Genomic DNA, 26,821 nt, shown 5'->3' on the forward strand with positions numbered 1-26,821 from the left:
TCATTCTCAGTGTGGGCACCCGGCCGTGACAGCTTTCGGCTTCACGGCCGGGCACCCACTGCGCATGCGCGAGCGGCGCGGCCCGGCGCTGCGCCGTGTAATTGGCCAGGAGATCGCTTAGGACCTGTGATGTGTCCTAGGCGATCGCCTACAGCAGCCCCTTCCTGTAGGCGATTAAGCTTAGTCGCCTACAGGAAGGAGGAAGTGGGACAGGAAGTCCCACTCTTCCTGAAGCCCCCACTCCCCCCCCAAAAAAATTACATGCCAAATGTGGCATGTAAGGGGGTGAGGAGTGGGATAAGCGGAAGTTCAAATTTGGGTGGAACTCCTCTTTAACCTATCCCACTGTAGTCTGATTTCAAGTTCCATTATCTACATGACACTTGATTTCACACATCAAAACAATTGACCTAGCAATTCAGACAAAAATGAACCCAGCAGATCTGTAATTACATTTTATAACTTACCCAAAATATATCCTGACAACCAACTACCTTTGCTGACTAAGCCCTGAATAAAGCGAAAGGTAATCAACCATGGATACGTTGGAGCAAATGCCACAAGAACACCAAAAACAGCAGTGATGAAGAGAGAAATTAGAAGACACGGTTTGCGACCAAATCTGCAGACACAAATTAGAGTTATTAATGAAGGTAGCTTCTCTAGAGGACAGAAGAAATCAGAAACAGTTAGGCCGCGTACACACGGTCGGTCAAAACCGATGGAAACGGACTCAAGGACCGTTTCATCGGTCCAAACTGATGGTGTGTGGGCCCCATCGTTCAGTTATCCTTCAGTCAAAAATTTTAGAACTTGATTTAAAATTGAACCGATGGACGCCTAACCGATAGGTCAAAACCGACGGTTAGTATGCAAAAGCATCGGTTAAAAACCTGCGCATGCTCAGAATCAAGTCGATGCATGCTTGGAAGCATTGAACTTCATTTTTCTCAGCACGTCGTTGTGTTTTACGTCACCGCGTTGGACTCGATCGTTTTTTTTTAATTGATGGTGTGTAGGCACATCAGACCATCAGTCAGCTTCATCGGTTAACCGATGAGAATGATCGGATGGACTGATTGTGTGTACGCGGCCTTACAGTAATACCTGAAATATAAAAAAAAGATGCATTATTTTCACATTGAATAAATACTGATGCACTCGTATTAACTCATGTGCAATGTGAATCGTACATATACAATCAAGCAAAAAACCTGGTGAAGAAACTCTTAATATATGTGAGTAGATCATGAAAAAGTCCTGATGATTGAATCAGTCAGTCTGCAGTGATTCTTCCCTAATTGTCAAGCTCTCACTTCAATGTGATCAGGTTACAACAACCTCCAGCAGCGATCAGATGTTTCCAGTTTCATTCAGTCACATGCAAAAGAGGAGGAAAGGAAACATAGCGCAATATTGTACCATATAGATGTGGATAAAGGCTGCACTTAGTGCACTCACGTATCCTCACTTATGTTATAGACAGGGTATGTTGCCGCTCAGTTTAAGTGGACTCCTCACTCGAGATAGACATACGATGGTCCCTCACTGTAGGCTCCTCCCCCATGCGTATCGTCACTCATCATGTGACTTAATCATGGGTATTCTAGGTAGAGTACCCATGATTAAGTCACGTGACGAGTGACATGAGTTAATACGAGCGCATCAGTATTTTATTCATTTATGATTTGGTTTAGTTCACCGTTTTTTTGATTGCTGCTGTATTATTTAGTTATTTTTTGTGTGGTTTCTTTGAGATTATTTGTTAGTAGCGCTGTAGTCCTTTTCACTATATTTCATTATTTTCACATTATATTTAACAGATAACATGGCACATAGACCTGTACCTGTCTGCTATGTAGCCGATGAACATAGAGCCAAGGAAGAATCCAAAATTCACAAATGACTGGAAAAGGTCCAGCTTCCATGAGTCATCACACACAAGATTAAACTGAATAAAGAAAATAAGTAGTTAGATTTATTGCAATCAATGGCATATTGATCTCTAATAGCAGTGTGAGTAATAATTATAATGTTCAGAAATATGCCCTGCCTATTGCACTTCTATGAGCCCTGTTGCACTTCTATGAGCCCTATGCTTTTATGAGGTGTCCACTGGAACTGCTTTATTATTTGTGATGTTCTTTGGTTGCCAGTAAAAAACAGTCTCTTTTTTTTTTATTTTGCAGGATAGAACATAAAAAGATGAATCTGATTGGCTGGCATCACAGAAAGCACTTGGTTCTAAATGTCCTGTAGCAAGTAAGTTAAATCTGACTCAGCTTTTTAGATTTTTGTGGGGGACTATACAGAATATACTCCCACTAGAGCTCTTTAAAATGGAAGTTAAGCTGAAAAAATTATTGTAACGGAACTATGTATTCTGCCTGGACATCTATAATCCTCATGCAGTGAGGCCTACAAAGGGTTAATTGTAGAGTGACTCTTTCACTCCTAAATTCTAATGTCCTCCTTTCTTCAGCTAATTGACTCTCCTTTGTGTAGTTAACAGTCTCCTGTCAGGTGTATGCTCATGGGATTATCTGTGAGTGTGTATTGTTCTAAAGGTTAATTGAATTCTTTTGAGAAAGGAATGTGTCTGATCAGGTCATGTTGAATGGGTCTCGGGGCCGAAACGTCTAGATACTGATTAAGTGATTAATTCAAGGAGATGTCATTATTTTAAAGTATCTGTGTGAGGAGGGGGGGGGAGAGTTTCATTGTTCCTGTAACAGCTTGTAGCCACATATAAGCTAGGTGAATGTACCATTAAAAATGCAGTCTTTTTTGGCCCTTCAAAACGCAGCCTTGTCTCGTTCTTGAAAGGGGATGCTATGGGACTATTATTCTGCTCCTTTCACAGCTGAGCCTGACTCTCTCTCTCTCTCTCTCTCTGGATCTTGTGGATGGGATGATACCGGTTTTACTTGCATACAGCAACTTGCCAGGGAAAAGGACGTCTCCAACGGCTGATACCCTCTCACTACCTGGGTAGCCGTTACATTGGTTGGCAGCAGCGGGATGGTCCTTTTATCCAAAGAGCAAGTTCTGAATGGAGTCTCACTACGCCAGGCTGAAAAGACCCACACTAAAAGATCTATTGGAGAGTCGTGGTAGGAGTGCCAGTAACAGACCACGGAGGGAGCTGATAGCTGACCTGCTGGAGCTGGACGAAATGGATGGATCCATGGAAGGAACTGAGCCCCTTGCACCTGTCAGCAAAGAAGATGTAATTACTGGGATTGTACAGCGGAGATTATCCTTGTATCCAGAAACGTCCGTGGAACTAATCAACCAGCTGTTCCAGGAAGCAAGGGAGGAGATACAAACTAAGAGGGGACAAGAACTGGAACTGGTAAGAGCGAGACAGCCCATTACACATGCAGTTCCTACTCCCCCACCCGCGGCTACAGGAAAGAAAACACAGTTCACTGCATTTAAAGCTTGTAGAAAGTGAGGATGGATATTTGGCTGATTTTGAGAGGCAGTGCTCACTACACCAGGTACCACCAGACCAATGGGTCACTATTTTGTCTGGGAAATTGTCGGGCAAAGCCAATGAAGCCTTTCGGGCTCTTGCTCCAGAGGATATTTTACAATACCAGCAAGTTAAAAAGGCGCTGCTAACCCGATACGCCGTAACTCCAGAAGCCTACCGCCGTCGCTTCCGGGAGTCCAAGAAGGAGGCTGTGGACTCCCACATGGAATGGGCCAACCGGTTACAAAGGGTGGCATCCCTTTGGGTCCAAGGGTGCAAGGCCAACACCGGGGAGGAAGTATTGCAGCTGTTCCTAATGGAACATTTCTTCCAAGACCTGGCCGCAGACATACAAGACTGGGTACGAGATCGCCGTCCCGCTAGCTTAAATGAGGCGGCGCTGCTAGCAGATGAGTACGCAGAAACAAGGAAAGTAAGCCAGGACACCACACGGCTGGCTCATAAGGTAGAACCGCGTACTCCAACCGTCACCCCACGCCCAGAGTTTCGGGCTCCAGTCCCACCACGCCCTCAGGGGCCTAACAACTACCCTCGGGATTCGTCGAGGGTGACGTGCCATCACTGCAGCAACACGGAACATATTGCTCGTTATTGCCCTTTGAGAGCTACAAATAACAACTGGAGATGCACAACACCCAACACAGAGGTCACTTCATCACGTCCCTCTGCGGCCCACTGCCTAGAGACCGAGGTGGGCCCTGAGGAATGTCTGGGAATTTTGTATGAGGCAGACCCAATACAAGCTGCCTCTCCAAATAACTGCCAGCATCACCGTCAGGAGGTACGGGTGAATGGACAAGTAGCACAAGGCCTAAGAGATACTGGGACTACTATCACTTTGATTTAAAAACATCTGGTAAAGCCAGAGAACGTGTCCACTCGCACAGTTGCCGTCCGGGTCGCAGGGGGTGCTGTATTTCGCGTACCCACCGCCCGGGTGCACTTAGACTGGGGAGCTGGGTCAGGAAAGACCACAGTTGGTATCATGGACAACCTACCTGCCGAGGTTCTGCTGGGCAACGACATTGGCCCTCTGACTTCGGCTTATTTACCTACACCTGCTGCTGCTTGTCCCGTGACCACCCGCGTTTCTGGAATCAACTCGCTTGCTGCTGAGACTCGGGTAAGACTACCTTCCCCGACATGTACTGTAGATCCGGCACAGTCTAAAATGGGAATGTGACAAGTTGGCCAGTGATAAATCAGAGATGCAACGACACTATGTCATGTATTATGAGATGTCCCGTGGCTTGAACATTGAAATGCAAAAACAGGCGGAAATTGTCAAAAGATTAAATGGGATTTGCATCCAGGTGGTGCCTTATCTGTCCCAAGAGCATCAGCAACAGGTTTTGGGAGCCATTGAGAGAGCAAAGCAAGTGACTGTTCCAGAACTGAATTCCATTATTCACCTTCACCCTCAGCTACCGACCTGGTAAGCCAAATGGCAATGCGGATGGTTTATCCAGGCAAACAGAACTTTTACCCTAACAGCAGGCCGGACACCCCCAAGTTGACCCGAAAAGGATCAATCCGGGTCTGCCGGAGTGTTCCACAAAAGGGGAGCAGTGTAACGGAACTATGTATTCTGCCTGGACATCTATAATCCTCATGCAGTGAGGCCTACAAAGGGTTAATTGTAGAGTGACTCTTTCAGCTAACTGACTCTCCTTTGTGTAGTTAACAGTCTCCTGTCAGGTGTATGCTCATGGGATTATCTGTGAGTGTGTATTGTTCTAAAGGTTAATTGAATTCTATTGAGAAAGGAATGTGTCTGATCAGGTCATGTTGAATGGGTCTCGGAGCCGAAACGTCTAGATACTGATTAAGTGATTAATTTAAGGAGATGTCATTATTTTAAAGTATCTGTATTGAAGCCCCCCCACTGTGTGAGGAGGGGGGGGCGGAGAGTTTCATTGTTTCTGTAACAGCTTGTAACCACATATAAGCTAGGTGAATGTACCATTAAAAATTCAGTCTTTTTTGGCCCTTCAAAACGCAGCCTTGTCTCGTTCTTGAAAGGGGATGCTATGGGACTATTATTCTGCTCCTTTCACAGCTGAGCCTGACTCTCTCTCTCTCTGGATCTTGTGGATGGGATGATACCAGTTTTACTTGCATACAGCAACTTGCCAGGGAAAAGGACGTCTCCAACGGCTGATACCCTCTCACTACCTGGGTAGCCGTTACAATTATCCCTACAGCTTTAGTCAGATCTCATATGATCCATATTGTGCAAACAGCTGAATCCTGTAAAAATCTTCACTACAGGAATGCCCATCCTCTTCCTGTCTCAGTACTTGCAGTGCTGCAGTAGTTAACAGCTTTGTGTCTTCCGGAAGAACAGCAGTACAAATGGTTTGATGTTGACACGCCCCCCCTCCACATAAGAACAGTTTATTCAATTATTACACTGCTTATAACATTATCTATGCATGGGGGAGAGTCTGATAAGCCATAGAACCCCCCCCCCCCCATTCACAGATCATGCTACATGGTGTTTAATCAGTGAAATAATTATTATCAGCTGAAGCAGAGGAATGTCCCTTTTGGTCTATCTGTTCCGCTATTCTGCCTGAAGGCCCAAAGTTTTAATCATTTTAACACCAGAAAATCAGTGACAGGAAGAGGACAGGGCATTCTTGCAGAAGATTTCGCCAGGATCCAGCTGCCTGCACAACGTGAGACATACTTCATTACAAGTAAGTGAAGTAATTATGTGATGTGATATTATTACTTCAGATTTTGAATTCAAAAGAGCAGAGCTACCTCCTTTTATGGTGGTGATTAAATATTAAAGTGTAACTGTGATCTAACAAACAAAATATACTGATCAAATCAAATATACAGTATCTTACAAAAGTGAGTACACCCCTTGGCACTTACTGTTCTCCCTACTCATCTTTCCCACCGCTAAACCCCCTTCTCATCTGCCCCATCACTGTACCCCTCGCTTTTCTGTCCCACTGCTGAACCCACTACTCATCCTGCACATCTGTCCCACCACTGTAAGCCCCCTGCTCATCTGCCCAAACCAATGAACCCCCTTTTCTCATCTGCCCAACCACTGTACCTCCCTGCACATCTGCTTCACCATCGTATCCCCATGCTCTTCTGTCTCACTACTGAATCACCTTCTCATCTGTCCTAACACTGAACCCATCTGTTCATCTGCCCCACCCCTGTACCCGTTTTCTCATCTTTCTTAACAATGTAAATCCTGCACATCTGTCTCACCTCTGTACCCCCCTGCTTTTTTGCCCCACCTCCGTTCCCCCTGCTCTCCTGCCCCACCACTGTAACCCCCTGCTCATTTGTCCCACCAATACACCTCCTTTCACATTTGTCCCAACAATGAACCCCCCTGCTCATCTGCCCCATCACTGTACCCCCTGCTATTCTGTCCCACTGCTGAACCCCCTTCTTATCTCTTCCACTACTGTACCTCCTGCACATTTGCCCCACCTCTTTACCCTCCTGCTCTTCTTTCCCACTGCTGTACCCTATTCTCATCTATGATATGTGTGATATGCAGAGTGGTAAAAGGAAACAGAGATAAGACACATCTACCTGTCCTGGCCCACTCATCCTGCCAATCCACCTCTCATACCCAGCCCACGTGCTTGTATGTGATGTATGTGATGTCACATACAAGCCTCTGGAATGGATTCACAATGATAAGCTCAGGTCAGGGGAATTTTCTGAAAGCATTGGGCCTTTGTGCAGGATCATAAGATGGGCCCCCGCAGCTGAGAAAAAGTGTGGCGCTCTGCGTCGTAGGAAAAGTTGGGTGTGATTTTTATTGCGCTGAACACTGGCTGTGGCCTAAAGGGACACAGAGTGCAGAGGTTCAGTAATAAATAACACAACAGTTCAGGAATAATTTCTACAAAGTTCCCATAAGCTAAACAGTAATTCCACAAACTGTCACCTGATTGTGGTTTTCTCAATCACAGTGAAATCCCTTCTTTCTGAGATTGGTAGTGGCAACCAAGCGAGTCATCTTCCACCAGATGGTGGACAGGGCTAGCAGGACAGTGATTGGCTTTAGCAGTGGCCAATGACAGTCCTCCTCCTCCTGAAAACAGGGACTGCACCCCAACCAGAAGTGCACCCAGTCTCTTCCCCATCACAAAAGCTGACGTTCGTAGCTACAGCAAAGTTAGAGAACCAAACAATGTTTCCCATCTTTTACGATGTGTGGGGGCACAGTGCCTCCCCCCTCAGTGCAGGTGCGGTGTAAGGACTTCTGAAATTGGAATGCATTAGTGTCTCACTGACACTTCCCGGCGCTGCTCTGCTGATGGGGAGGGAGTCAAGTGCCGGCAAAAGAGGCTCTGTGTGCGGGTTGCCTACCCCTGGCCATATTTATAGTACTATAGTACCTAATTACATGATGCTGATATTTTGTTATGGAAGCATGTGCTTCATTCCCTTCTTGCAGATTGTTTAGCAAGTCCCAATCCATTTGCAACTAGGGATGAGCTCAAAGCTCATCCAAACACAAGTTCAGGCATTTGTCTGAATGCCGCACTTTTTGCTTGTTCAGCAGAACCTGAACATAATTTATGCTATCTGTAGAAATACCACTACTGTACATGACAACTTGCTTGACAACCCCATTTATTTACTGAGGTTTATTTTTTTAATAAAATAACTTGTCAAAAACTTTGGGGGGGGGGGGAATAATAATTTGTGAATGAGTAGGAGTACTATGTACCCCTTAATCATTCACATGGAACCGGGGGGGGGGGGGGCTAAGGGCACCATTATTGTTAAAAATCGCCTCCAGCTTTTGACTAATAAGCCCCCTGCCACAGACTTCAACAAACACCAAGCCAGTTTTATGAGGAAGAGGCCTTTGTTTTCATTAATATGGGGACATGATGCTTGACCAGGGCAAAGTTACCCTTCACGTTGAGGATATGTGGCGTGGCATAGTTCAGGAGGGGGGAGCACATGCTCATTCCCCACCTCTCCTTTTCCCGGGATCCCTTGTTAACATCTTTACCAGACATTAATTTATGATAAGAGTCTGGTAAAGATCAAGGGAATCCCCTACCATTTGTTTACAAACAAGCAGGAGTAAGGGTCCAATCACACTAGAATGCTGTGCGGAAAACCTGCGTTCTGTGCTGCTCTCCCACTCCTCATTTCAATCGCACTGTCCTTGCCATCTGCAGCGAGTGTCAGTGCAAAGTAAACAACACCCCAAACACAAGCTGCAAACATGGCGAGTTTGCCTGCACCAGATCGCATGGTACAAAATTACTATGTGATCCAGTAGTGCATGTACTGCTTTTGGTGTGATGTAGTGCAATTACTGTTCAATTCACATGCAGTGCAATGCAACTGTAAATGGGCCATGAAGTGGCCGAAGCCGTCATTTTCCAGCAATTTAAACAGCATTTAGGTTGTATACATCATACAGGTGTGTCACTTTACAGGCATGCTAAGGGCCTCCGCAGGCATAATATTTAAAGGAATTTTGCAATAATAATGTTGCTCTTAAAGAGGAAGTAAACCCTCTTAAAATAATCCAGAAAAAAAAACATCTGCAAGAGAAAAGCATAATGAGCTAGTATGCATAGCATAGCGCGGGACCGACATAATCCTGGCCTTATCCCATTCAGAATGCCGGGACGCTCAGTGCGCCTGCGCCGTTGTCTATGGCGCGCATGCGCCTTAGACATCGGTGCAGTGTTTTCTGCATATATCTCCTTAACCGTGTAAGTTAAGGAGATATTTCTTGCACCCACAGGTAAGCCTTAATCTAGGCTTACCTGTATGTGCAAGTTGTCAAAGTGGGTTTACAACCACTTTAAAGTATTCTTAAGATCGCTGCTCCCCATCAAAGGAAGTTTTTAAAAAAATGTTTTGCTTTGGTACATGTTCCCAGCCTCCGTGTCACTTGTTTGACAATCCCTTGCATTTTAGCCTAGAAAATGGGCATTATAGGTTTTTAACGTTGGGCTCCCATTGACTTTAGTAGGGTTTAGACTCAGCACTCAAACTTTACTCATGTTCTGCAAACTTATTTGAAACACTTGACTGCAGTAGTGCTATCTATACCAATCGTGAGAGTGCCTTCTTTCATGGACAGCATCAGAGCATGGCAGAGATATTTGTTTTTAAAAGTACTAATTGTGCTACTATGCAAGCTAAACCTCTTGATGAGAGTAGCAAATACTGCGTGAAAAATAGGAGCAACCAACACAACAATCAGACAAAAATTATAACAACATAGAAATTATAAAGTGTAGCGCTGTATATGAAAAAAGTGGGATGACACACTTCAAAAGCATGTAATGATAATCAAATATGAAAGTTTAGGGTATTAGCCCTATATATATACCAACGTGAGCGACTAATGGTAACTAGTCAGTTAACAACAAGCAACAACTAATAAATCATAATAAGTGATGCGAATCGTAATACAAAGAGGTTACTGTATAGCCAGAATTCCTAAAGAACCTCAGAACATATTAAAACACATATATATATATAAATGTAAATGACCATAAATTATACAAAAATGGAATATGGAATGTCCCACTACAATAAATGGGACTGAAGAGATTCACAAATAAATACTAGGACTTACATGAAGGTCCCAAGGTTCTGTGATGACTGTCACTAGGAAGTTTTTCAATGGACACCCAAAGGTCAAAGATCAACATACTATCGTAACAGATGACTCAAACAGTCTTTATGGACACAGGCGGTGTGCAGCTGGAGATATCACCCGGGAGTGCCCTCACCTTTGGGCAGTAGGGGGAGAAATTAATACTCTTACCCTCCAATATAGACACAGCTCACCATATGGTGGTGGATCGCTTGAGCTTATATCCACAGCGTGGACGAATCACCTCCTCTCTTAGCCGGCAGCACTTCGGACCGGATCAGAAACCCCAGAGTAAGGACCGAGTGTGTAAAGATCAAATGTCCAGACTATGACCAACTACTCTTGTGACAGCTGAATCTGGTGTCCATTGATGAACTTCCTAGTGACAGTCATCACAGAACCTTGGGATCTTCATATAAGCTAAACCTCTTACCTCTGTTACTATGGATGATCCTGTAGTATCATACACCCAACCATTAGTACAGCTGGTAACAGTCATGTTGTTATTACTATATGAAGTTAGATTCCTTATTGGGTCTGTGCAAGAGATAGATGTCCAATTCCAGTTTGTCTCATACTCAAAACACTGGCTAAAGTATAGAGGATCCACAGAGTCATCTGGAAGGATAACCGTATAATTAATTTCTTTTTCAAAATTCCAACCACATTTTCTACTTAATTCTTTAGCTGCAGGATTACTACATCTGAAGTCAGGTACAAATCCTAGAAATACAATGCCCACATATATTGGGCTGAAAACAGCAGAGATAAAACACATGATAAAAAACAACTGCTTCTGAAACAATCCAAACTGTCCAATTTCCTCCAAAACATCGTCAAAAGATGTCATGTTTTACAGTCTTGGCTTGAAATGTCTGTTAGATGTAGATTGTTTTCTATCCCATGTATAGAAAAATAAATTGACTTTGTTTGAAACAAAGTGTCCAAAGTCCTCTAAATAGTTTTCAAACTCTTCCAGGAAATCTCACAGCAGACTGCAAGCTTTTTGTACTCAACATATATTTTAACCTGTAGCACAGTGCACTTTGTATATCAAGCTAAACCAGCAGAACCCGCTTGAAGATGCTTAACCAAATGAAACAGGTAATAGACGTCACCCAGGGCACAAGGCCTGACAGTTATTAACCCCTTGCCGACCAGCACAGAGCGATATACGTCGGCACAATGGCACGGCTGGGCAAATAGGCATACAGGTACATCCCATTTAAATTGTGGCTTAGTGGGCGCGCGAGCGCCATCTGCGGGGTACATGCTCGCCGTGTACTCTGTGAGCGTGGCCGAGGGTCCCGCAGACTCTATGACCCCTGGGGGCCCGTGATCATGACACGGAGCGGCAGAACAGGGAGATGCCTATGTAAACAAGGCATTTCCCTGTTCTGCCTAGCAACATGACAGGGATCCACTGCTCCCTTTCATCGGGAGCAGTGATCTCTGTCATGTTCTAGTGAGATAATCCCCCTGTAACGGTCACCACCGTTTACGATATTCCCATTCCATCAACCCACGACAGCTTATCCGACAGTCAGACAAGCCAGCAGACACGGTCCATCTCATTTCCCAGAATAACGAGACATACGCTCTGTTACTGGTTTCAAAATGTATGAGCACTTTTAATGGTAACTTAGCTTTCTTATATACAGTTTTAGAAACCAAGTGAACAATGAATCAACTCCACCAACAGGGCACTTCAATACACACTCTTAGACAATGACATTCAGTTGAGTTAATTATCCCCAGACGTCCGGACTCCGATACTAAGTGATTCACCTGCATAATACACATTTCTATGTCAGATGTTTTGGCACCGATTTAACATGACCTAATTACTACAGCTGAGAAGTCAAACGTTATGACTCTCACCTGCTATTTCTATCACATAGTATCATCAATAGACTTTTCACACAAACACATTCCTTTACTAAACATAATTGACAAGCTAATTCCCTACCCCTGAAAGGAGACATCTGACCTTTAGACTGCTAACTCACAACACATATCTATCATCAATAGCATCTTCACACAAACAGTGTTATTAGCATACATAATGAAAGGTCTTGGAGCAGACCCAATTAACACCTCAAAAGCATGTGTCATCACATTGAATGAAAACACTCCACTGACCTGGTGTGGGTCAGAATAACCACTTGAGGGGATATACAATGATATTTTAAAGTTCAGCAAGAGATACCCTCCAGAGTGAAAGCAGCAGTGCTACGTGGCACTACACGCGGAACTGCAAAAAAAACACTACCGAGGGAGCCTCTGGCACCTTGGAACAGTTGGATAGCCCTATAGAGACCCCTTTAGACCTCTATCATCCCATGGCATCTCCGTCGAGACCACCGGACACCGCCACGCTCGATCAGGACATCAGGGAGATGCTCCAGGCTCTCCCTACCCAGACGGCTATTGAAGCTTTAATCCTTCGGTTAGAAGAGACCCATCGGAGGGATATACTGGAGGTAAGGGGCGAGGTGTCCACTCTGTCAGAGCAGATGACCGTGGGAGAGGTATCACTGGTCTCCCTGGAAAATCGTGTGGCAGCATTGGAGAGGTCCCAGGACCACCATAGAGATACGGCGACATCACTGCAGCTCCACATAGAAGAAATGGAAGACAGGAGCCGCCGCAATAACTTGCGTCTCCGTGGTATTCCAGAGTCAGATGCGGCAGAGAACGTCAGTGAAGTGGTACGGAAGATCTTCCAGATTGTCCTGGCTGAGCCGGAGGCAGACATTATACTGGATAGAGCCCATAGAGCCTTAGGTCCAAGATCAGCAGACCCAGCAAGGCCGCGGGATGTTATTTGCCGCTTACATTGGTATGCCCAGAAGGAGACGATTCTACGGATGGCCTGGGATCATGGAGATGTGGAAATAGAGGAGTCCGAGGTTAGGATCTTACCGCATCTGTCCAGGGCCACTCTAAGACGCAGAGCCCTCCTACGCCCGCTACTAGATCTGGCCAAACAGAAGGGATTGTCCTATCGCTGGGGATATCCCTTCTCAGTGACTTTTCGAGGAGAACTGAGAGCCTATACACTGCAGACTGTAGCGGACCTACCAGGGCTTTTCATCTTTATGGGTGCAGATTCGATCCAGGTCCCTGACTGGCAGCAGATTCTCCCGCGGCAAGCTGGCAGATCGGGTGTCTCAACCCGGCATGTTCCCCCACCGCCTCGACGGGAGAGGGGCAGACGCCAGCAGTGATCCTCATCAAGGGATCCCGCCTGCAGTAGGCCCTGAGCCGCTCATTGTTTTTTGACACCCCAATGCCCAGCCTGAAGGAACTGACCCCACTGACCCTATACTGTACTGTATTGGCCTGTACTATCCTGCCCCCCCCCGCCCTTGTTTTTTTTTGTTTTTTTTTTACTGGGTATCCCGCTCAACCCCGGATACCCACGGAGGAATGACTTTCTATCTCTAATTTTTTTGGATTGATTGGGGTTTGTGGGTGGGGTTGGGAGTGGGGGAGGTATGATTGTCTCCCATGGTTTAGCCCCCGGACCAGGCTCTTTAATGTTGTCTCGGCCTGACTGATTGACTTCAATATCGGCTTCTGGATGAAAAGCTTTAGCCGGCAGTGACTGAGCAGTCTGGGATACCTGGGATAACTAAACTGCAGCACCTGCAGGAGGAATCGCTACTCCTTTTTTGTTGTGTTTCTTTTTTTTTTTTTTTGAGAGGCCGGAATTCGAGAGTTCACCCAGCGGACTACAAGTCCCAGTATATTAAGTATATCGAGAGGGACGTAGTGAGAGTGGAGGGGGGGACGAGGGGGATAGGTGTGTAATTAGGAGAATGACCCCCCCCCCCGTAGGGGAGGGGAGGGAGTCTTTTATATTACAGTGAATGTGGATATGTACCCCTAAAGGAGGGAAGTTTGGGCTGGGGCGGGTGGGGAGGGAGGGAAATGCGGGCATTAGTCTAGTTTTATGGAGCTAGATTCAAGTAAGTGACCACTACCCTGATCAATGTTGGATCCCCTGGAGACAAGACCTTTTTGACCTTCCGGGAAACCGGTAAGGCCATGCTTGTACAATGAATATTGACTACACCCCCCCCCCCCCAATTTACACCTTCATTTTTTCCCCTTGATAACTTTTTTAGGGAAGGGGCTGGGGAAGAGCAGGTTTGTTGACCAGGAATATATAGGTCTTGTCTCTCTTGGGATAGGAACACGATTGGAGTAGTAAATGTAAAAGTTTTTTCTAGCACCTTCTCTCATCAAAACGATGTGCCTCTGATCATTGCAATGCCTTTTGAATTGCTTTACTAGACTGCACCTCTCACAGTTGAATGATGCACCGTATTTATATTATTTGTATTATCTTTCACGCCGGTCTTACCTTCTGTTGGTATTTACATATAGATCTACTAGGGGTGAGGGGAGGTGCCGAGAGCGCAAGCTTTGGCCCCTCCTATAGACTACCCCAATTATGCCAGCTGTCATGGACTTGGTAGACCACTAGGTGGCGCTAATCGCGCACCGGCGCACAATAGCGGCAATAGCGCATTAGCACGCACGGGAGCGCGCGTTCGCGGCACGTCGGCGCGCACGAGTGCGCGCAATAGCGGCGCGCGCGGGCACGCGCAATAGCGGCGGGCACGTGCTGACGCCATTTTGGCGCCACTTAGGCTATTTAATGGGGCTCTCCCCATAGCCCCCTGCTGCTCAGTCAACAGCGTTCCTGTTTACCCTACCTGATACCTGTTACCTGATTGGCTCCTGTTTCCTGTGACCTTGGCTTATCATTGACCCTGCTGTTCTCCGCCTGCCCTGACCCTTGGCTTGTCTGACTTCGCTTCCGCCTCCTCCTTCCAAACGGTCTGCTGCCCGCCTGTTACTGATCCGGCTTGAACTACGACTCTGCTTGGCTTCCCCCTGTACCTGATCCGCCCGCCTGTGTTTGACCCGGCCTGCCTGACTCTGCCAGCATCTGTACTACAGCGCACCTCCCACCTGCTGCCTGTTCCAGCCATCTGCACCAAGCTACTGTTGTCTGCTGTCTTACCCTCCAGCATCTCTGCAGTTCCTGCACAGTATCTGTGGAGTCTTCAGGAGACCACCGCAGACCTGCACGGCACCTTCCTGGTGCTTGTGCGACTCTGAACTCTAGCGCTCCCTGTCTGCTCTACCAGGGGTTCCGGAGTCAGAGGAGCAAGAGTTGCCATTCCCTGCACGCCAGGCTCTGCTCTGTACCAGGTACGTGACAGTACTGAGCAGCCATGTCTGAGCCTGCGCAGGGAATGGACCCTATGACAGAACTTTGTCGCCATCTGGATGGCCTTACCCAAGCAGTCAGGGCCCTGCAGGAAGGCTATACCCGACTTGAAAACCGTGTCCAGGAACTGTCTACTCCATCCACTTCTTCTTCGTCTGGCGCATCCGCGTCACGTTCAGTTATTATGCTGCCTCCTGAACCTAAAGTGCCCATGCCTGAAAGATTTGCAGGAGAACGAAGCAAGTTTAGAGCGTTCCAGAATGCTTGTGAGCTCTACTTTGCGCTTCAGCCACGAACTTTCTCACTAGAAGCTACCAAAGTAGGTTTTGTTATGGCCCTCCTATCGGGTGAACTGCAGGCGTGGGCCCACCGTCTGATGGAGCAAAAGGACTTATCCCTTGACCGGTTGGACACGTTCTTTCAGGCTATGTCCTTGTTGTATGAAGACCCTCATCAGGCCGCTACCGCTGAAGCCGCTTTGCATGCCCTCCTGCAAGGTCGCAGACCCGTTGAGGACTATGTAGCCGAGTTCAGAAGGTGGAGTGCGGACACTAACTGGAACAATTCGGCCCTTTGTTATCAGTTCCGCTTGGGCCTCTCCGAAGCACTTAAGGATGAACTCGCACGTGTAGGGGTCCCTGACACTTTGGAGGCTCTTATCAACCTAACCATCCAGATTGACAGACGCTTGAGGGAACGCAGGACTGAACGTGCCACCGGTCTGAATCGCCCAACATGGATGCTGCCCCGGGTACCCGCGTACCCTAACCCGATTCCTCCAGCCCCGACCACTGCCTCTAGAGACATTCCAGAACCCATGCAGCTGGGTTTGATCCGCCCTTCTCTCACTGCTGAGGAACGACTTCGACGCCGGACAAACAACCTTTGCCTCTACTGCGGAGAGTCCGGCCACTACGTGAGGACCTGCCCAGCAAAATTCCGTAAGTGCACCTTCATGTCATCTGTCCCCTCACCTATTGTCTTCAACAAATCTGCTCATCTGGCTGTCCCCGTTTTATTGTAGCTTCCAGGAAGGGATATACGGACCAGCGCCATACTTGATTCCGGGGCCTGCAGCTGTTTTCTGGACTCTGCCTTTGCCACTCATCACCATATTCCGTTGCGCCCAAGGGCTGTTGGACTGTCTGTACACTTGGCCGATGGGTCTATCTTGAAATCCGGGCCAGTCACCCAAGAAACCTTGCCCATCGCCACTACCATCTCGGACAGTCATCGAGAACTTTTATGCCTGGATGTTATTGAATCCCCTCTGTTCCCTTTAATCCTGGGCATACCCTGGCTCCAGGCTCACAACCCTCAGATAAACTGGACTACCGGTGAGATTTGCTTCTGTTCCACCTACTGCCAACAACACTGCTTGCAGGCAATCTCATCTCCCCCCTCTTTGCTTTGCATGGACTCCGACATTGAAATCCGCCAATCCGTCCCCGAGGTGTACCATGAGTTCCTGGACGTCTTCAGCAAAAAGGGGGCTGACACCCTTCCCCCTCACCGGCCATACGACTGCCCGATTGAGCTCCTCCCCGGGGCCGAAATCCCTTTCGGAAGAATTTTCCCCCTAACTGAACTAGAACTTGGAAATCTAAAGACTTATGTCGACGATAACCTCAAGAAGGGGTTTATCCGCCCCTCTACCTCACCAGCAGGGGCAGGAATTTTCTTCGTCGAGAAGAAGTACCATTCTCTCCGCCCCTGCGTGGATTACCGCGAGCTTAATAAGGTAACAATAAAAAATCGATACCCTCTCCCGCTGGTGCCGGAACTGTTCCAAAGACTGGGAGCAGCGGTCATTTTCACGAAACTGGACTTGCGGGGGGCCTATAACTTGGTACGAATACGGGACGGCGACGAATGGAAGACTGCCTTCCGCACCCGCTTCGGCCACTTTGAATACCTGGTGATGCCCTTCGGGCTCTGCAACGCGCCTGCCACATTCCAGCACTTCGTGAATGACATCTTTAAAGACTACCTTGACCTCTTTGTCGTGGTCTACCTTGATGACATCCTCATTTTTTCCCCTTCTGTTGTCAAACATCGGGAACCAGTCAAAAGCGTACTTAAGCGACTCCGAATACACGGATTATACGCCAAACCTGAAAAATGTGAGTTTGAATGTGAAAGCATACAGTTCCTGGGACTTGTTATTTCAGTCAACGGCATTGAGATGGACCCGCAGAAGGTTACGGCAATCCTTGAGTGGCCTGCGCCCACAGATAAAAAGGGCATCCAACGCTTTATCGGGTTTGCCAATTTCTACAGAAAGTTCATTAGGGGGTTTTCCAACATCATCGCCCCCATAACTGGCCTAACCAAACAAACTGTCCGGTTCCGTTGGTCCCCTGAAGCCCTAGGAGCTTTTGAGGCGTTGAAGAAACTGTTTACGTCTGCACCGGTCCTTAGACACCCAGATGCCAGCCTGCCCTATATCTTGGAGGTGGACGCTTCGGAGACGGCAGTCGGGGCAGTGCTTTCCCAAAGACAGGGGCCAAAGGCTCTTCTGCACCCGGTTGCTTTTTTTTCCCGCAAACTATCTGACGCGGAACGGAACTATGACGTGGGTGACCGAGAACTTTTAGCGATCAAGGCAGCGCTGGAGGAGTGGCGGTACTTATTGGAAGGTGCAGCGCACCCAATTTTGATCTATACAGATCACAAGAACTTAGAATACCTGAGAGTAGCCAAGAGACTAAGACCACGTCAAGCCAGATGGGCGCTTTTTTTTACCAGGTTCACTTTCCATATAACGTACAGGCCAGGGTCGAAGAATACCAAGTCCGATGCTCTTTCCCGGATGTACTGCGATTCTGAAAACCCTGCTCCTCCGGACACTATCTTATCTTCGGGAAATTTTCTGTTGCTTCAGGATGACCTATTGTCACGGATCAAACAGGCCTCTGCAGGAATGGCCTCCTCTTCGGATACAAATTTGCAACTCAGAGATGGTTTGTTGTGGCATGAGGACAGGATTTTTGTGCCTGGAAGACTTACGGGTCAGTGTCCTGAGTCTCTGTCATGATCATGAGCTGGCTGGCCATTTTGGGGTACAGAAGACCTCGGAACTCTTGCAGCGCACGTTTTGGTGGCCCCAGCTTATGAAAGACTGTAAAGCCCCATACACACCATCAGATTATCTGCAGATTTTTGTCTTCAGATTTACCAAAACCATGTAGTACAAGGGCCTGCCTGATTGCATACAAATTGAAACTCTTAAGGGTTGACCTCATATTATATGGTTTTGGTAAATCTGAAGACAAAAATCTGCAGATAATCTGATGGTGTGTATGGGGCTTAAGAGTTATGTGGAGTCGTGCACCACGTGCATCCGAAGTAAAGGGAGCAAATCCAGAGCCTGGGGACTGTTGAAGCCTTTGCCCGTACCAGAGAGACCATGGAGAATGATCTCCATGGATTTTATTGTTGAGCTCCCTCCTTCAGAGGGTTTCACCACCATTTTTGTGACAGTGGACAGACTATCCAAGATGGCACACTTTCTGCCCATGAGGGGTACACCTTCTGCTCCCGAAACTGCTAAAATCTTCATTAAGGAAATTGTGCGGTTACACGGCATCCCCGCAAATATTGTGTCAGATCGTGGAGTACAGTTTACTTCCAGGTTCTGGAGAGTGCTCTGCGAGTCCCTCAAGATTGAGCTGTCGTTCTCATCTGCTTATCACCCACAATCAAATGGCCAAACTGAGAGGACAAACCAAACTTTAGAACAATACCTACGCTGTTTCTCTTCGTTCTCCCAGGAAGATTGGGTCTCTCTACTTCCACTGGCTGAATTCGCATATAATAATTCAATTCACTCTGCTACCAAACAATCCCCTTTCTTTGCGAATTACGGCTACCACCCGCTATTTTTGTCTAATCGTGTCCCGGAATGTATGGTGCCCGCCGTCCAAGAGACATTAGACTTCTTCCGCACTAACAACAGGCTTCTCCAGAAAACTATGGCAAAGACTCAGGAGCATAATAAGGAGGTATTTGATAAAAGGCGAAGAGGAGAACTCATCCTGGAACCTGGGGATCTGGTATGGTTGTCTACTGTGAACTTGAGACTTGCCTGTCCGTCTAAGAAACTGGGGCCTAAGTTTATGGGGCCATTTCCAATCAGAAGGAAGATCAACAGTGTGGCCTATGAACTCGAATTACCAGAGTCTTTCCGCATCCATCCGGTCTTTCATGTCACCCTCCTGAAGCCTGACGTCGCTAACCCCTTTCCTGGGCGAAGCACTGATCCACCCGAACCGGTCTTGGTTAACGGTGAGGAGGAATTCGAGATTGAGTCTATCCTTGACTGCAGAAAAAGGCGCAATCAGGTTCAGTTCCTGGTGAAATGGAAGGGCTATGGCCCTGAGGAAAACTCCTGGGAACCTGAACGTAACATCCACGCTAAGAGCTTGATTCGGTCCTTCAAGAACGCTCATCCACTCAAGATGTCTCAGTTGGGCATCCGGAGGCTGCCCATTGGAGGGTGGCAATGTCATGGGCTTGGTAGACCACTAGGTGGCGCTAATCGCGCACCGGCGCACAATAGCGGCAATAGCGCATTAGCACGCACGGGAGCGCGCATTCGCGGCACGTCGGCGCGCACGAGTGCGCGCAATAGCGGCGCGCGCGGGCACGCGCAATAGCGGCGCGCGCGGGCACGTGCTGACGCCATTTTGGCGCCACTTAGGCTATTTAATGGGGCTCTCCCCATAGCCCCCTGCTGCTCAGTCAACAGCGTTCCTGTTTACCCTACCTGATACCTGTTACCTGATTGGCTCCTGTTTCCTGTGACCATGGCTTACCATTGACCCTGCTGTTCTCCGCCTGCCCTGACCCTTGGCTTGTCTGACTTCGCTTCCGCCTCCTCCTTCCAAACGGTCTGCTGCCCGCCTGTTACTGATCCGGCTTGAACTACGACTCTGCTTGGCTTCCCCCTGTACCTGATCCGCCGCCTGTGTTTGACCCGGCCTGCCTGACTCTGCCAGCATCTGTACTACAGCGCACCTCCCACCTGCTGCCTGTTCCAGCCATCTGCACCAAGCTCCTGTTGTCTGCTGTCTTACCCTCCAGCATCTCTGCAGTTCCTGCACAGCATCTGTGGAGTCTTCATGAGACCACCGCAGACCTGCACGGCACCTTCCTGGCGCTTGTGCGACTCTGAACTCTAGCGCTCCCTGTCTGCTCTACCAGGGGTTCCGGAGTCAGAGGAGCAAGAGTTGCCATTCCCTGCACGCCAGGCTCTGCTCTGTACCAGGTACGTGACACCAGTGCTCGATATCCAGAGTAGCACCCAGAGAGCGCATTAGCCGGTTAGGCTATATTTAGTTCACTTATAGCTACGCTCTCTTGCGTTAGCTTTCTAAAACATCCTTTGCCCCATTTTTAGGGCCATATTTTCTTTTTTCCTTTTTTTTTCTTCTCCCTTTTTTTTTTCTCTCTCTCACTACCCCGCTCACCCTTTTTCCTTCTCCCTCATACTTGAACCCCTTGCAGACATGGATACACTTAACATTATAATAGAGAAATTTTTCCCAATTGGGGTTTTTTGGCAGCTCAGGTAGACAAAATGGATTCAATGTAGTAAAAATATATTTATTTGCATATGTTGAAATTATCAAAAAAGGGCAAGAGTAGTGGAATACATGAATAGAAAATGAGTTGCGGCATAGCAAGGAGACATCATTTACATGTTTAACAGTACACAACAGAGCATTTATACAGCTAATAAAATGTGTCGCATGTATAAGCTGGTTCTAACACGTTTCGACCCTAATGGTCTTCTTCAGAGGTTTATTGTGTTGTGACTGGAAGGGAACATACAAAAATTTCATTAAGCATCTCATAACTTTAATTTTAAAACCAACCCTTTAGAACCACCCACCACTCCATTCATATGGAAAAACCTTTTTGTTGAAAAGGGGAGGGGGGAGGGTGGAGAAGGGGAAGGAAACATAACATTATATCAGTAGAATAAGAAGGATTAATTAAGTCGATCATTTACCGTTAATGAAATGCAGAAAAGGTCTCGATGTGATTGCGCTATATGTCCAACAGTCCTCCCAGGGATGGTCCAAACCTCGGGACTCATGCACAGGTGTCCGCGCCAGATGACAGGATCCCGTGTGACACAGCAGGGGGTCACCCCCTATAAGCGGAACCCAAGTGGGACAGACCGGCAAAAGGGGGGGAAGGAAAACAATATGGAAAAACGAAAAGGAAAACGACCTGCAACAGAATAATACATATTCAAAATCTGAGGCTCTGTATGTGTGTACATACGTAAGAAGTGCTTACGCCTTCCACCCTCACCCCCTTCGTCTTTTTTCCCTTACCACATTTCCTGTTCTCCCACTTCACCTATTCATTTTTTCCTACAGTTCATGGTTTCACGTTTCACATGTTTCACCCACCCCTCTCTCTCCTTTTCTCTTTTTCTTCTTCTCCCCTTCATAGAGCGAACTGTCCTACACACCTTGCTACTCAGGGAGGCTCCCCCACTTCTTCTGGTGACTCGACCATGCAGCCTAATTTTTTCAAGTGCCTCTACTTTTTACCCTACTTTTTACCCTACTTTTTACTTCTCACAACCTACTACTTTCAGGGCCCACATCCCATGACACCCCTACCCAACCTGCCCATAGGCACTTCTTACGTATGTACACACATACAGAGCCTCAGATTTTCAATATGTATTATTCTGTTGCAGGTCGTTTTCCTTTTTCCGTATTGTTTTCCTTCCCCCCCTTTTGCCGGTCTTTCCCACTTGGGTTGCGCTTATAGGGGGTGACCCCCTGTTGTGTCACACGGGATACTGTCATCTGGCGCGGACACCTGTGCATGAGTCCCGAGATTTGGACCATCCCTGGGAGGACTGTTGGACACCCCTATCCGATATAGCGCAATCACATCGAGACCTTTTCTGCATTTCATTAACAGTAAATGATCAACTTAATTAATCCTTCTTATTGTACTGATATAATGTTATGTTTCCTTCCCCTTCTCCACCCTTCCCCTCCCCTTTTCAACAAAAAGGTTTTTCCATATGAATGGAGTGGTGGGTGTTTCTAAAGGGTTGGTTTTAAAATTAAAGTTATGAGATGCTCAATGAAATTTTTGTATGTTCCCTTCCAGTCACAACACAATAAACCTCTGAAGAAGACCATTGGGGTCGAAACGCGTTAGAACCAGCTTATACATGCAACACATTTTATTAGCTGTATAAACGCTCTGTTGTGTACTGTTAAACATTATATGTAAATGATGTCTCCTTGCTATGCCGCAACTCATTTTCTATTCATGTATTCCACTACTCTTGCACTTTTTTGATAATTTCAACATATGCGAATAAATATATTTTTACTACATTGAATCCATTATGTGTACCTGAGCTGCCAAAAAAAAACAATTGGGAAAAATTTCTCTATTGTATATAACGGGGTGAGCAGCCATTCTCTCCACTCCATGTGTTCTGTCCCTTTTACACTTAACATTATTTCCTTAAATGCCAAGGGCCTTAACTCGCCTGAAAAACGACGAGCCAGAGCGGACATTGTCCTATTGCAGGAAACACATTTCAGAGAAAACAATCTGCCACTACTTAAAAATAGGCACTACCCGGAAACATTCCACTCTAATTGTACTGAAGCTAAGTCCCGAGGAGTGTCCATACTCATCTCTAATAGAGTGCCCTGGAAGCCTATAGATTCTCAGACAGACAGGGAAGGACGATTTCTGTTTTTGAAAGGACGGATTGGAGAAGAGACCGTGACCTTTGCGAACCTATACGCCCCTAACAACCATCGGGACGTATTCCTGAGGAAACAGATAGGGCGACTTTTGCTTTTTTCTGATGGACATGTTATAGTGGAGGGTGATTTGAATATAACACTACTGCCAACAGAAGATACCTCTTCAGGAACATCGTCGACACCGCGTGACATGCGTAGATGAATTCGATCAACGTTCCACTCCACACAGCTGATTGAGGTTTGGCGTCTTTTCCACCCAGGGGAGCGTGACTATACTTTTTTTTCAAAATTACATCAGACGTATTCACGGATTGATTACTTTTTAGTTCCCCACGACCAGCTGCATGCAGTGGAAGATACTTTGATCGGTTTAATTACATGGTCCGACCATGCCCCGATCAGCATGCGATACGTTTTATCACATGCACACACGAGACAAAAATTGCAGTGGAAACTCAATGAAAGCCTCTTACAAGATGTAGAGTTTCTGGCTGATGTGGTTAGAGAAATTGAGTATTATTTTGACATTAACGCAACACCAGATAGCGATGCGGGGGTAGTGTGGGAGGCCCATAAGGCCGTTATAAGAGGAGTCCTTATTAAACATGGCGCAAGACTTAAGCGTCTGCGGACAGCACAACTGGACATGTTACTTATCAAGTTACATAATCTAGAGACCTCCCATAAAGCAGCCCTGACTAGACAACTTGGATCTGAACTGGATATGGTACGTTCACAGATAACTGACATCCTGGATTTTAAAGCTAAGGCGGCAATGCAGGTGTGCCGAAGGAAAGTGTACGAATCAGGCAATAAGTGTGGCAGGCTTCTTGCCAAAACTGTGTGGACACAGCGAATTGTGTCTTATATACCACACATAGTAAACTCCACCGGTCAAAAAAAATCACTACCTCAACAAATTGCCCAGGAATTCGAAATCTTTTATGACTCTTTATATAACTTGAGTGGACCTACCCCCTCACATGAGGCTATGGTGTCATACTTGTCCCAATCCTCTATGCCTTCACTGCAGCCCGAAACGCGCAAGCTTTTGGAAGACCCTATTACGCTGACTGAACTCCAACAGGCCCTAAATAATACGAAACCGGGCAAAGCGCCGGGACCAGATGGTCTTACTACTGCATACTACAAGGCCCTGTTTCCATCCTTAGGACACCGTTCAGTAGACCTGTTTAATGGCCTGGGGAGAGTCTTTCACAAAACTACATTACAAGCACAGATTTTGGTAATTCCAAAGGAAGGCAAAGACCCGACCCAATGCGGGAGCTATTGGCCTATCTCCCTTCTGAATACTGACCTTAAGTTATTTACTAAGATCTTGGCCGTTAGACTCCAACAGCACCTACCGTCCCTCATCCATTTAGATCAAGTGGGGTTTGTCCCGACTAGGGAAGCCAGGGACAATACCACTAAAGTATTAAACCTGTTACACGTCGCGGTAGATAGTAAAACACCATGTCTTTTCCTTGGGATGGACGCCGAAAAGGCGTTCGACCAGGTCAACTGGGCGTTCATGTTTGAGACGCTGGGATATATAGGCCTGGGGAGTAAGATGCTTCGTTGGATAACTGCAATCTACACTGAACCCACGGCCAGTGTTGGAGGTAATGGGGTACTTTCAGAGACCTTCACAGTTACCAACGGCACTAGACAGGGTTGCCCCTTATCGCCCCTCTTGTTTGCACTCTCCCTGGAACCCTTCCTGTGCCACATCCGATTAAACTCAAACATCACAGGCCTAGGAGTGAACGAAAGGCAATATAAAATCTCTGCCTACGCTGACGACCTAATGTTCACCCTTACAAATCCCATGGTCTCCCTGTCAAATCTGTTACGCAAATTCAAATTATATGGCCAGCTTTCCAATTTTAAGATCAATTTTACCAAATCTGAGGCAATGGGCATAGGGATTCCACCTCCCCAACTTATTAGACTTAGAGATGGCTTCAATCTGAAATGGACGGATACGGCTTTGATGTATCTTGGTATTCATATACCTACGTCTTTCTCCCGAGCAGTGTTGCTCATCTTCCTTTAAAAAAGTAATTAGTTGCAGTTACAAATTACTTGTCCGAAAAAGTAATTGAGTTAGTGACTCAGTTACTTCATAGGCAAAGTAACTAGTTACTCAGCAAAGTAACTGAGATTTTTTTTTTTATTCTACAATGCAATTACGTTCTATAATATCAAAGATGTTTATATTAACTGATTGAAGAATAAAAACACTATATACAGTATAGTATACAGGGGTGCAGAGTGTATGGAGGTGGGTGGTATGTAGATGAGAGGGGTGCGGGGTGTATGGAGGTGGGTGGTATGTAGATGAGAGGGGAGCGGGGTGTATGGAGGTGGGTGGTATGTAGATGAGAGGGGTGCAGGGTGTATGGAGGTGGGTGGTATGTAGATGAGAGGGGTGCGGGGTGTATGGAGGTGGGTGGTATGTAAATAAGAGGGGTGCGGAGTGTATGAGGTGGGTGGTATGTACATGAGAGGGGTGCGGAGTGTATGGGAGTTGGGCAGTATGAAATACACCATTGGTCACTGATGCATTGGTGACCAGTGACAGTTAACCCCTTTGTGCTTCATTAGTGACACCAGCATCAGTGTTTATGAACCCTTTCATGCTGCACCACATAGGGGTTAATAAACACTGACACTGGTGTCACTAATGCAGCACAGAGGGGTTAATTACCTGCCACTGGTCACCAATGCATCAGTGACCAGTGGCAGTACATTAACCCCCTCCATAAAGACATTAGTGGTTATGGACTGTTATTTTATTTATAGAGTGTTTAGGTTTTAAGTTTTGCGTTGTACTGAGTTAGCATAACACAGGGTTAAATTGGATGGTCATAAATGAAGTTCACATTAAGTGGACAGAGCAATTGGGGGTTGTTTATATAGAGAGGGCTGCTTGTAAGTTTGTCTGTCAGCTCTGGGGGGTTCCTGCTAACTCTAATCTCCACAACCCCCCCCCCCCCCCCCCCTCTCTCTCTCTGCTGTCTTGTCAAGTTTACCTTGTCACCTAACCTTCTTCACTGCAAAACAAATCCTGCTAGCAGAAACTTTGCAGCGCCAGCTTACCTCCCCAGACTTCCCCCAGAACAGCTCAGCTCATCTTCCTGCAGTGTGCTCTGCCTCACGATTCTCCCAGCACACGGCACTGCTGATGGGAGGGGGCGGGGAGATCTGATGCAGAGATCACACAGCCAGTGCAGGACACTACGAGGGAAGGGGAGACAGACTCCAGTATCGGAGCTTCTAACTGTACATACATCGCTGGGCAGTGTATGTAGATAGAAGCAATGGCTGGCTGCTGTCCTGTCCCCAGAGTAGCATGTAAGCTGATCACCGCTGCCGGAACACCAGGCATTTCAAAGCACACGGAGAGGAGGGAGGGAGGTGGAGCACTCTGGCACTTTGGCACCTTCATTGGTCCACTGTGATGATTTCCATCATGACAGCACACTGGCCAATGCTAGGATCGCGGGCGGGAGTGTCTGTGACGTCGATGGACGCTCTGCTGCCATCTAGTGGCGGAAAATGTAATTGCGGTAACGCCGCCCAAGTAATGGGAACGGCGTTACTGTGAGGGGACGAGTAATCAGGTAGATTACTCGTCACCCTCAAAAGGGGCATCGTTAGGTAACGGCGTTTATTTAAAC

At 46.9% G+C, this 26,821-nt stretch overlaps 1 protein-coding gene across 5 annotated transcripts in view; it reads right to left on the reverse strand.

Moving 5' to 3' along the window:
* The window catches only part of LOC120937584 (solute carrier family 22 member 2-like), a 77,311-nt gene extending 50,986 nt beyond the window's left edge, over positions 1 to 26,325 (reverse strand). Inside the window, exons 1-4 of one of the 5 annotated variants that reach the window (XM_040350926.1) lie at positions 26,241 to 26,325; positions 10,558 to 10,742; positions 1,848 to 1,951; positions 468 to 622 (exon numbers count right to left, since the gene is read on the reverse strand). In XM_040350926.1, coding sequence (XP_040206860.1) covers positions 468 to 622; positions 1,848 to 1,951; positions 10,558 to 10,623 — 325 coding nt within the window. In that variant the 5' untranslated portion in view covers positions 10,624 to 10,742; positions 26,241 to 26,325. Of the gene's footprint in view, positions 1 to 467; positions 623 to 1,847; positions 1,952 to 10,103; positions 10,321 to 10,557; positions 11,148 to 26,240 lie in introns of those variants that run through there. The other 4 variants (XR_005748734.1, XM_040350928.1, XM_040350925.1 and 1 more) reach the window with 4 other exon arrangements.
* Positions 26,326 to 26,821: the final 496 nt, after the last annotated feature.

Source organism: Rana temporaria, chromosome 4, assembly GCF_905171775.1.
Source record: "Rana temporaria chromosome 4, aRanTem1.1, whole genome shotgun sequence".
In the NCBI taxonomy this organism is placed as follows: Eukaryota; Metazoa; Chordata; class Amphibia; order Anura; family Ranidae; genus Rana; species Rana temporaria.